General features: G+C 44.8%; 1 protein-coding gene across 4 annotated transcripts in view; it reads right to left on the reverse strand.

Moving 5' to 3' along the window:
* The window catches only part of ITGA6 (integrin subunit alpha 6), a 76964-nt gene that overhangs the window by 16402 nt on the left and 47861 nt on the right, over positions 1–12701 (reverse strand). For all 4 annotated transcript variants that reach the window (XM_073882380.1, XM_073882378.1, XM_025850268.2 and 1 more), the window contains 11 exons: positions 9685–9783; positions 9406–9467; positions 5055–5215; positions 4736–4879; positions 3316–3431; positions 2965–3154; positions 2796–2879; positions 2622–2701; positions 2390–2467; positions 2200–2302; positions 620–793 (listed from right to left, as the gene is read on the reverse strand). In XM_073882380.1, the coding sequence (XP_073738481.1) occupies positions 620–793; positions 2200–2302; positions 2390–2467; positions 2622–2701; positions 2796–2879; positions 2965–3154; positions 3316–3431; positions 4736–4879; positions 5055–5215; positions 9406–9467; positions 9685–9783 (1291 nt within the window). The remainder of the gene's footprint in view (positions 1–619; positions 794–2199; positions 2303–2389; positions 2468–2621; positions 2702–2795; positions 2880–2964; positions 3155–3315; positions 3432–4735; positions 4880–5054; positions 5216–9405; positions 9468–9684; positions 9784–12701) is intronic.

The raw sequence follows: 12701 nt of genomic DNA on the forward strand, positions 1-12701 counted from the left end.
CCCTGCTTGTGTTCCCTCTCTCGATGTGTCGCTCTGTCAAATAAATAAAATCTTTAAAAAAAAATAAGAATGAGGGGTGCCTTGGGTGGCTCAGTGAGTTAAGCGCCTGCCTTCGGCTCAGGTCATGGTCCCAGGGTCCTGGGATCGAGCCCGCATGGGGCTCCCTGCTCAGTGGGGCATCTGCTTCCCCCTCTCCCTCCATGTGCTTGCTCTCTCAAATAAATAAATCTTTAAAAAAAAAATAAATTAAGAATGAAAGCTTTGAAGGTCTCTTGCTAAAGTGCCAGTATCTTCTGTAATGAGTTTGGTTATATTGGGAGTGAACATTGGCCCACCCAGAAGCACATCCCAGTCCTTTTTATAGGTCATACTGGGGCCTAAAACTCCAGAAAACGTCATTTCCTTCAACAAGCACTGAATCACCCTGACTGATGTGCCATAATGGTAGCCAATCAGCAGAAATCCTCAGCCTGACTTGGTTACTCAACTATAAGAGAAAATGTGACACCAAAGAAGTCAGCACACCACCATGTCACTTTCCTCAGGAAAGTAAGGATTTTCCCCACAAAAGTTCGCTTCCCTTATGTACACTATGAAGACAGAGGGTAAGTCAACATACCTTTAGGTTCAGGAAGTTTATTTCACTCCGTGGCTCACAAGCTATTTTTTCCAATCCTTTGGATTCTACTTTCACCAAATAAAGCAGCCATTTGCCGTTGCTAATTTCTTTTGGCCACTGGATATTCAAGGTTGCTGTGCCAAGGTTTTTAAGAGGTTTACCCAAGTTAATTACCTGTTAGGAAATAATACGTATTATATCTCAGTGTAATTCTCTCAATATAAAATTAAGGAGCAGCTCCTGTGGGCAAGGGGTGGGGGAAGGAAATATCTGGCATAATCCTCCAATGAAAGTATAGGCTCCAAAAATGGACTACAGATAGACAGGGCCTCCACAATAGAGATGCATGCCTAGGAAAGGTAAAAGAGAAACGATTGCTCCTTCAACCCAGGAACTACTGTGTGCAAGAGAATCTGCAGCGCAGACACGCCACGCTCTCAACATGCTCTGGGAGGGTCACGGGGCTCTGTGAGTCGCTCTGTAGCCGGCCTGCCCGGCAGAGAAGTCTGGGCCACGGCAGTGCGCCAGCAGCCTGCTCCGGGGAAGCCCCACCTTATGCCAAAGTCAAGTTGCCCCTGTCTCCTACTACAAGGAGGAGCTTGGGGAGCAACTGAGAGCCTGAGTAAAACCGTTAATGACGTCCGTGAATCAGGAGTCCAAGCTGGAAACAGAGCAACTTCCTGCAGCAGAAGCCAAATGAGGGGGGGGCGGGGGTGTGGGTGGGTGTGTGTGGGTGTGTGTGTGTGTGTGTGTGTGTGTGTGGCAGGACTGCCGACACCTCTTGGCAGCCACACCTGCACAGGCATCCTCACTGCTGCCACCGCTCCCTGTCACAGCTGTGTCTGCAATGCTGAGACACACAGAGCAGAACTCAGCCCCTCACCCTGCTGGAGTCAGGGGTGGGCACCTTCTTGCCATCTCAGACTTTCGCCTCCACCATGGCCACTGTGCTGTCTTGGCATGTCTGAGCCATGCAGATCCAAACCCACAGATGAGTTATGAGCCACCTCTGCACCATGCACTTATGTTCATCCAACTGGACTGAGAGTCACTGTGATTCTTGCTTAGAAATGCTTCAGAGCAAGCATGAGTGTTCTCACGGGCACTGGGCTTGTAAAACGTGAGGCAACATTAACCACACGCGCTATGAGAGAGGACCTCACAATGGAAGAAAAAAATCCTGACAGATTCTAAAGCCAGGTATCAATTACTTTGAGATTTGTGTTACAGACAGACTCGGGGCGGGGGGGATTCCTCTGTCTCTGCACCACTTATACATGAAAACTCTCTAATAAGAAAATGACCAAACTGAACTGGATTTTGAACAAAGTCCATGATTCGAGTGACAGTTGTGTTCTCCGTTCTGGAGGACAGAATTTTTACGGTAAGCCAGTATGTGCTTTAAACGTTGGTGAACTCACTTTTAACTGAGGATTTATCATGCTTATTAATATTTATTAATGTTGATATTACATATTAAAGTTACATATTCACATTTACTAAAATTATATTACCTGTATTACCATATATAGTATATGTTCGTTTTTGGTATATATAAAAGAACAACCACTGCAACTCACCCTGAACTCATACTCTATTAAACTTCCCACCTCATCTTCAGATTTCATAGCTTGCTCACCAACAACTGTACCTCCAAAATACACCTGGGAAGGTTTAGCAACTCTGTTAAATTAAAAAACACCAGTTTTAGCGAGGATTGTAAATGGTTCTTTTAAACACTGATTTGTTATGCTAAACACAAACACTTACCCAGAGACTGATAAAAGCAGTTCAATAACCACTTTTGCTGTAGCTGTAATTGAAGCCAAATTATCTTGATTGCTTGTTCTGAAAAATGAAAAGGAAACAATAGGGTTTCATTTTAACAGTCTGTTTTCTCATTACAATTACACTTCTTTCATGAGTCAGAGCAGAGCCAATTCATTGACTGGCTGTGTTTTCATGAAATAATTCTGAATGGAAAGGTTGAAGTAAGTCTTACGTTTCCAACTTCAGATTAATATCCAGATCTGTGGTGTCAAAGGTGACCTCAGTTGTACTTAAAATCAAATAAAAAGTCACCTGCAAAATAGAAACAGACGTTAATACAGACCAAGCACGTCGACCCTGTAATGGCATGAAACGGCACAATGCAGTAGGTGAAGGCATCACCTACACTGGAATTTCTTTTGAAAGGATTTCCAAGCTCACAGTCTGCTTGCGAGCCGTTCTGATTGGCAACACAACTCAGCTGTTTCTCCTGTAACAGAAAAACACGAGATCACCAGCCGCTCAGGGCCACCCAGGGCTGGGCGTTTGCCCCCAGCTGCTGTGAGACCACTTACAGGGAAAGCCCGCAGTTCTCTGTACGCCGAGTAAGTCAGAGTGTCGGGAAAGGTTGCCACGAGCTTCGCTTCATGAGCGTCATCTCCGTCTTTCGCGGGGTCCCTTGGATCCGAAGGGCTGTTGGTCACTGTTATTTCTAAAGCAATGTCCTTCTGGTCTTTTAGAACTAGTTCTGGTACACCTTTCTGACTATAACACACATACACATACATACATACACACACACACACACACACACACACACACACACACACACCAAAACAAAACAAAAATGACAAAGAGCTCAGTACGTTTTCAGTAACCCACTGCAAAGCCAGTCATTTTTGCTTGGAAGACAGAGCGATTCTTACACTGGTAAGTAAGAAAACTTGTCTTGATTTCCTTCTCGGGTACAAAATTTATATTCTAGTTTAAGGTTGCTGTTACATACATTGTCGTCTCCACATCCCTCTTTTAAGAAGTGCACCTGGAGGAAAACAAAACCATTGCTGATTTGGGTTTTTTTTTAATTTTTATTTTTTTAATTTACATTCAATTAACATATAATGTACTATTGGTTTCAGCGGTAGAGGTCAGTGATTCATCAGTCCTATGTAACATCCAGTGCTCATCACATCTCATGCCCTCCTTAAGGTCCATCACCCCAGCACCCCCTCCTCCCCCTCCAGCAACCCTCAGTTTGTTTCCTAAGATTAAGTCTCTTAGGGTTTGTCTCCCTCTCTGGTGAAAACAAAACCACTGTAATTCATGCCATTCGGGACCGCAACAGTGACTGGCTGTTTCCATACAGCCTTTCCCTGTGCAACAGCTACCACAGCAGAAGCTTCAAACGTGCTCTGCCCCGCATTCAGTGCCTTTAACGGAACCGTCCTCAACAGAGCTGTGCTGTAAGAACACTCTGGCCAGGCCACTGAGGTGTAGTCAAGAGCGTGAGCCCTGCAGCCACACAGGTCCACCTTCCAAACCTCGCTCTGCTACACACTTAGCCGTGGGGCTTTGGGCAAGTCACTTAACCTTTCAGAGTCCAAGTGTCACCACTGGTGATATGGGGATGCCACCAGCTGACTTCATAGGGATACTGTAAGAAGTACCAATAATAGTGATGATGCTCTGTCAGGGAGCCATCAGAACCAAGAGCCACAGAGTGGACGCTCCAGCACCAACTGGATTTTGACAGCAGGTGCACCAATACCAGATCAGGATGCCACAGGTCCCCAGCCTGTTCTCATGTCTCAGCCACGCTAAACCCTAGCAAATAGGCCCCACCTCATAGGAGGCACAGAACAAGCCATATAATATGAATTGTCTTCCTAAGATTACATGGGCTACATTAGCCACTAAATGACTATTTCATGGCTAAGGAACTTTATATTCCTTGATTCAACGTTCAGACTACCAAGTTTATTTTCTACATTTTAATGTTCTCAGTGGTAAAATGCAGTGTATTTTTCTTTCTAACAAATGGCCATAGGAGAAACTTGATGTGAGAATGAGTTCTGCCAATTATACTCTCAGTAAGTCTCAGTAAGGCCAAAAATTATTAAGAACAATACTCTCTGGCTCCAAATTGTATTCCATATATTCCTATATTTGTTGTCAATTTGGGAAACAAATCTCAAACAAACTTGGCATATATTAAAAAGCCTATTTGTAATACAAAGGAATGGACTTTAAAAAAGCAAATCACTAGTCCTCCTGCCTTCAAAGACATATGATGTAGCATAATAATATGGTGGAAGCTTTGGCAATACAAAAGTCAGGAAGACTTACATCTCTGTGAACTGTCTTGGGTTCGTTTGAATTCAGAATGGGAAGAACCTCCGGAAGTGAGTTCACTCTCCTCCGCGTGTTTGGCTCTTGGATCTCTACTGAAGCAGTTATGGGAATGGGACGCAGTTTATCTCGGATATTTTCCTGAAAAGTATGCAGAGTGAAGCATGGTATCAATGCTACTGGGGAGCTCCAAACAATGCTTTCTTTTGTCCTGAATAAGAGGTTGCTGGTGTAAGGTTCAGAGATCCACCTATGCCACCATAAAACCCAGCTGCTGTTCCCTCTACCAACCAACCTGACTGGTGGCGGGCCTCACCTGGAGCCAGAGGGTCTCCTCTATGCACTCCTTCTGCTTCTGCCTGGTCAGAGTTAGCTCTTGAGTATACTTGGCCTCAGAGCCTTGGTTTCGAAAGTGAACTCTTGATGACAGCCCAGATTTCCTTCTCTCCTTTTCAGCCTCGAGTGTGCCCAAAATGGCTAGATAAAATAAACAAAATCCTATGAACTTTGAGGATATCCATGCACAGTTCAGCTGTAAGGACCGTGAGTTCCCTTTTACGTTATTCTGATTCCTTGTAGATTACTTTTCCCACTGCCCTTGTTACTGTTCACATTTCCTGGGAATGTACATTTTGACTGATTTATGGCGTTTCAGGTCAAGCTGTCCTTTCCTGCCCACTGCTGTTAAGAGTTTGTGAAGTTAAATTTCCACTGGGCCACCTGGGGGAGCTCGAGAATCAGTTAGAAGCTCTGAGCAGCATCCAGGGATTTCTGGCTAAACTTCAGGAACTCCGAGCACTAAAGATAACGGGGGACCCAGCACTCCCGAAAGGCCTGCACTGACTCCCATTCAGTAGTCTGTTGCTTACGTGGCCCCATCCAGCAGCAGCTTCTCCTCAGGTCTGTTGGGCATTCAGAACCTCAAGCCCCAGCCAGACCTACTTAATCAGAATCTGCATTTGAACATGACCATCAGGTGGTTCTTAGACACATTAAAGTTTAAGAAGCACTGATAAAGGATAGTTGTCTAAAATGGGAATAATACATATTAGAGATAGAGAAGTCTTTTGAGAACAGGAGGAGACTTTTCATTTAAGAGAAATGAAAGGTAAAACACATTCCTTTTAGAGTCTAGAGGGCCCATTTGCCAGCTACTGTATCTCCCACACCAAAGTTTCCAACCTCCAAAGGCCTAGAAGGTACATCCTGTTCTTGATTACCTCTACTAATGGTGCTCAGAGGCAAGCCAGGATTTGGATGATCAAAATCTCATTTCTCGACTTCAGAATGCATTCTTTGCTGGTTTGCTGGATGTAGTTACTATGTTTCTTTATGGGATATTTAAATTACTCACATTCATTCATTACTAACCATGAGAAGGGGAAGCAAACCAAAGTGTGTATAGGGCCAGAGAAGGCAGCCTTGAGGAAAAAAATCTCCAGAAAACACAGAAAATGAACCACCCATGTTCTAATATGCATGTTGGAGTTGTGAAGAGGCCTCAAAGAGCATCTACTTTAATACCCTCCTCTTGAAGAAATGGAGGCCCACAGAGTAGGTGACTGGCCCAGGATCATACAGTGAGGGGCAGAGGCGGCGTCAGCTTCGAAGTCTCTGTCACAAATACACAAGACAACTGCTTTATAAAGCCTCTCAGATGTACGGGCTTCCACTTCCTCCAGGCCTCTGCATGAGTCGCTCTCTTCCTCTGCCAGGTGGACCCCGGCCCTCTCCACCTCCCCCCGGCTGCCTAACTCTGCTCCTCCGTCGGATCTCAGTGTGGACATCACTTCCTCCGCGGGGACGTTCCTGACCTCTCCTGGGGGATCGGATGGCATTCCATTTCCCCACTCACTACCCTTGGCCACTTCGCTGTGACTGCTCCACTGCAAAGGCGCGGACGGGGACCACATCAGTCTGCCCGCCACTGTGTTCCCCGGCAACGGGACAACACCTGATGTAAGTATGATTTTAGAACTGAACGGAAGTGGGAGTGATCGGCACCACATCAACACACACACACACACCAGTGCACACAGAGACACGCACACAAACAATACGATGTTATTCTTATGCCAAAACAACAGCTACTGATACACGCAAGACCAAAATTTAGAGACCCTGACAGTTTCAATAGTAATTTCTGCCAAATGGAATGTGCCTCCATTTTTGCCTTGTAGCCTTGACATCACCCATTTATCAATGACCTGTTAACTTCACAACGAACCAGATGAAGGCTCACATGCTGAGTGCCCCTCACGGCAAAAGCAGGGGGAGGGTGTGGGTGCATTAAAACCGTTTATCTACCAAGCCCACTCTAACCTTCCCTAACCCTCCAGACAGTTCACATCATCTTAAAATCCTTGCAGGCCACCTTTGCTGACCTTTTGAGGGGCAAGCCAAGTAGAATACTCATTAAGGCTCAATTATAAATATCTGCATGTATGGAACACCACATCTGAGGACCCCCGAGTTAAAACAGCCTCATCAAACAACAAGCTCACATTCTCAGACACTGGGAATGGATTTTAGATGGATTCACTTATGCAGCTTGGTGGAAGTTCTGTTTGGTTTAGAATTTCCCAGTACTGTGGAACTACAGGCAAGGAAAAACAGGGTCCCTCTAAACGTCTTCAGAGAAGAAAGTTCTATCCATGATAGGCCATCAGTAAACACTCAGCTAACAGAGTCGTAAATAAACACTTCGTTAATGGCACAGTTACTGAACATGAAGTTAACACACAGGGCATCAAATGCTGCATTAAAGCTAGAACAAAGTTTGTAATTTTATGAAAATGATTGGCGTGAGAGAAGACAAGGACAGCTCTGGCGAGGCTTCACATCTACAGTCAGAGTGGTGTGGGAAAATGACAGACTCAAAGAATAAAAACGTTTCCCCATTTCCTCTCCTCATCTAATCAAAGAATCACAATTTCTCCTTGTCTCTCTAGTCTACTCCAAACACAATGGTGAAACGCCTGTTATCCAAACAGGCAAGTGTAACGTATCGCGTTTGGGTAGAAATAACACAAACAATACTAAGTGTGTGAGAAATCCTAGAAGACATTTTCTCCTCCATGAAAGCCATGCCAGGAATCGTTTCCAACACTCAAAGAAATACCAGCCACATCAAAAGGCAAAGTGAAAGGCCACCAGCGCCCTGTGCACAAACCATCATACAGCAACACCAAGCACGCGTCCCAACAAGGTCGGGAGATCCCTGGGAGAGAGGCTACAGCAGGAGACAGCCCAGCAGAGGGGCCAAAAAAGCTGAGGGAGGCAAAGGAACTGCCTGAGGATGGCTTAAAATATGGAAAGGAAGTGGGCCTATGACAAGGTGAACCGCAGGAAGACAGACATATTCGCCAAATTCTGGGATATTAAAAGGGTATCTTTTCAATAAAGAAAACCGAATAATACTTTATGTAACCAGAAGGAAACTTAAGAAAACTCATTACCTCAAGGTAAAGTAAAAACTGCAAACCACCCTATCCCTCAAGAAGGCTTCCCGTGGTGGCATGCTACGCCATCATACGGGGCCGCCGAGACCATCGCCTGACCCAGGATGGGGATCACCCTCACTCTTTGTACTTGCTCTTTGGGGAAAAGCTTTTCTTTAAATTCCCACGTCCCAGGGCACCCGGGTGGCTCAGTCGGTTAAGCGTCTGCCTTCGGCTCGGGTCGTGATCCCAGGGTCCTGGGATCAAGTTCCACATCCCTCTCCCTCTGCCTGCCACTCTGCCTACTTGTGCTCTCTCTCTGTCAAATAAATAAATAAAATCTTAAAAAAAATTCCCACGTCCCCATCTTCAGCCTGGAGCTGGAGCAGGGGGCTCACACCTGAAAACATATGGCTGTTACTAACATCTACCACAGCAGGCTCTGGTGATCATCACCACTGTTAGAGTGTCATTAGCCTTGTCTAAACCTGCGGCAAAATAGTCTGTTTGGATTATAAAGAAAGAAGGCCGCATAATACCTTATAAATGATAGATGGCCTTAGCCACAGTATCTCCTTTGCTTTCCACCACAATCCTATGTAGGAATTCCTATTAGAGGTATTTTTATTACTGATAGGGAAATGAAAACTAAAATGTTGAGACTTGTGCCATGCTGCAGGGTGAGCCAGCCTCAGAGCTGCAACCCAGAGCAGAGCCCAGGGCTCTGCATTCTCAAGACCAGATTTCCAGTCCCCCAGGAGCCTGCTTGCAGGGGCACGGCGTGGGTGTTCTGGGCCGGGGAGGCCTCTGGGAGGGGGCCATGCAGTGAGGAGAGACTAAGCCAGCAACTCTGCGTGATACTCAGGCTCCGGTACTCACTCTCCAAAACCACCGCCTACCACCTCGCAACCGCAAAACCAATTTTCCAAGTTGCTCTTCAAAGGCAGAAATGGAGGAAACGGTTGTGGTAGCAAATGAGTACTTTTCCAAGGCCTGCTGTCCTAAACCATCTGCTCTGGAAAATTCAAATGAGGACCAAATGGAGAGTTATCCCCTCCTGTGCTTTGCCCTCCTGATTAAAGAGAAGACAATAGATCCACTGAATTCCTTATGCAAGAATTTATGAACCCAGGTTGGCCACTGCAGTTTTATTTTTCTACTACTTATGCATTACTTTCAACCTGGCAGACAGAACATACATAATTTTTAAAGGTACTGGGTACTTACTTATCGAAGGATTGTAACCTGTGGGTTTGGCAGTATATTCAAAACAGGCCTTCACCTTGAGGCTGTACAAAATCAAACACATATTCCTTAAAAGATGCACTGCTGTAGTAGGAAAAAAAAACCAACCACCTCATGGTCCCCAGGTCTCAAATCCCCCCACTGCCCACGGAGGAGCAACATGTGGTATGTTCACTGGACAGATTCCTTGTCCCCTTACTGTTGCCTGCAGCTCCTCAGAGCGACAGGGCCACCCTACAGTAGGGCTATGAGAGCTCTCACCATATCCCGCTGGGTGCCCCACAGAATGTTTTCTGGCGGAGATCAATCGTGCTTGGTGTCACGGTGACCGTTTTCTGAATATTAATCACAGGCCGGGACCTGAAAACAAAGGAGTAAAACACAGGCTCAGCCTTCTGCTACCTTCAGTGTGAGATGAATCCACATGCGATCAGCTGCCTACTATATCTTAAAAACCACAGGGGGGGAAATGTTCCCCCACTGCTAAAGAAAAGAACGGTTAGCGGATACCATTTAAAACCCGATTATACAAATTTTACCCAAACATTTTAAATATAACATTTATTTCTAATTATCAAGTGTTTTGTCATCTTACCAGAGTTTTTAAATGGAAAGGAACATGGGCAATTTGCAAAAGTTCTAGAGTTTTCAGGCAAATATTATGGCTCCATCCCCACCCAAACTCCCAAGTGGCCTGGTATGTCCTTCCAGACACTGCTCAGTGCTGCTTTTTCCCACTGACATTTCAGTGGCCTTCTCCTGCCTCTCCACAGATCTAATTCCCTCTCAGGCTGGTGGTTCTGCTCTGCACCCATGCAACAGCACGGATTCAACCAGTCCCTAACAGGTAGACTCTTATGCTGTTTTTAGGCTGGCAGCTCTGACAAACCTCCTTGGACATGTTTCTAGGCATGCATGTGAATTCCCCTGTAGGATAAACTCCTAGCAGAACTTCGGAGTTGAAGAACATGTGCATGTTTAATTAGGAGTAATCTTGCCAAAATACCTTCCAAAAAGGTTAAAAACCCACATACACCTACTACCAGAGATGGTCACTATCAGGGTTTCTACATACACGTGAATTTTAGGAATACAGGCAAACCTGAGCTGACAGGGCTCCATCCTACAAACATTTGCCTTCCTTGGAACCTCCTGCCAGCAGAAGGGACTACAACTTTTCCACCCCCACGGGATCTCCGTAAGCAAACGCTTCATGCCCTCCACCTTTCCCATCTCTGCTCTGCCTAACCCCAACCTCGCAAACACACGCAAGCAGCTGGAATCCCATACCTTTGGCCCTTTTCACCATACAAAAACATCTCTGCTCTCCCTTCCAGCTTTTCCCCTACCTCCCACAGCCAAAGGGGTCCCCACCAGCCTCCGTCCTGACCTCTGCCACAAGTACAACAAATCCAAGGATATGGTGCAAGTGAGATGGGGAGAGGGGCCCCTCTCATCCGTGTCACTCCCCAACCAAAACTCAGAATGGGTTCCATGGTTTCATTACCACATGGATCCAGTTAGACTGACTTTAGTGGGCTTCTGGTAACCCAGCCATCCTGGGGAAGATAGGAAAATGCATTTGAAATCCCAGACAGCGAGCTGGAACTTCTGGAATAAGTCGAGAGGCTAGAGAAGACACGGGTACGTTCATGGGCAAGGTGTGAGCCTGTAGAAGGACAAATGCTGCCCACATTCCTGTTTCTACATTTCCTTCTATCTCAACTGTTTACCTTTCTATTGTTATTTTAGACAGCTGCTAGTTTCTAAGATAGTAACCAGATACATTCCTAATTAAAATTTTGAGAGCATATTTAAGAGGCAAAAATCCACACAAATATCTTAAAACCAATTGCTAGAGATGCAAGAATGTTTTATATATCATAGTATTAAGGCCTTAATGTGACACAGATATCAAAAGGAAATAACACACACTTCTGCCTAAAACATTTTTATTTAAAATCCTTTTAAGTTTGTTTTTTTAGTAATCTCTACAACCCATCCCAGGACTCAAACTCAAGACCCTGAGATCAAGAGTCACATGCTCTTCCAACCGAGCAAGCCAGGCACCACTTATTTCTGCTTTTTTAAACATAACAACAAATACAATTTTGAGTGCACAGTACCTTATGAATCAGGAAAAATGTGCCTTAACACATAAAGCAAATCTTACTGGTTCAGCTACCTCTTGTTTGATTGGCATGTATTTATGAACTACCTTGAAGTACTAATATGATTTAGTGGGAAAAATGCCTGGACGTTGGGATCCTGTGCTCCCAGGATCCAGCCTTCAAAGCTTAAGCAGTCCTGGGCCTCCCTTTCCTCATTTATAAAATGAGGGAATTGGGTTCTCCTTTTTTTAATGAAAGGATTTTAAAATTTACTTTTGTGCTGTCTCTGAGGAAAGAAGGAACAAGTTCACAGGGTTTATACTCAACGTACTTATTGGGACAGGAAAATAATATTTTAATATATACCAGCTATATTTAGAAGCAAACATTTAACTCACTAAAAACAGGTTATGTGCTGAGAAAACATGGTAATCAAATTTTGGTACAGGAAGTCAAGTCTTCTTGATAACTGAGGGCTATACCTCAATTAGAAGTGCAAACTGCACTTTGATGAATGTTCTATATTCTTTCACCTTTTAAAAACATTGAATATTTTAAGGGGTGCCTGGGTGGTGCAATCCGTTAAGCACCCAACTCTTGGTTTTGGTTCAGGTCGTGACCTCAGGGTCGTGGAATCAAGCCCTGTGATGGGCTCCACGTTCAGCGCAGAGTCTACTTGAGAGTCTCTCCCTGTCCCTCTGCCCCTACTGCTTGTGCTTGTGTGTGCGCTCTCCCCAAAATAAATAAATCTTAACAAATAAACATTGAATATTTTAAGATTAATACCTATATGAACAAAGAGAAACAGGCATATGAAGGCAGTGTTTGAGAACCACCAGACAGAACACAGGCTGAATGCTTTAACCTCAGAAGGCACACAGTACCACACACAGCGTTTCCAGTGTGACAGCTCAGAAGGTCACTGGGTTCCTAGGACAGATATGTATCACCACCAACACAGACCACTACTGATCTATCCATGTTTTCCCAAGGTCTCTCTTTTCTCAATCACATACACACAGTTCATTTATTTAACTTTTCTTTTTAACTTCCTTTTTCCTAACATCTCAGATACACCCTTCTCCACTTTTCACGTCCCCTACTCTTGTCACCTGTAACTTCTGTGGTGGTTCTTAATTTTCCCATGAAATGGCTTTCATAGATCTT

The sequence above is a fragment of the Callorhinus ursinus genome, unplaced genomic scaffold (genome assembly GCF_003265705.2).
Source record: "Callorhinus ursinus isolate GAN/ISIS: 27379988/994484 unplaced genomic scaffold, GSC_fseal_2.0 scaffold2, whole genome shotgun sequence".
Taxonomy (NCBI): Eukaryota; Metazoa; Chordata; class Mammalia; order Carnivora; family Otariidae; genus Callorhinus; species Callorhinus ursinus.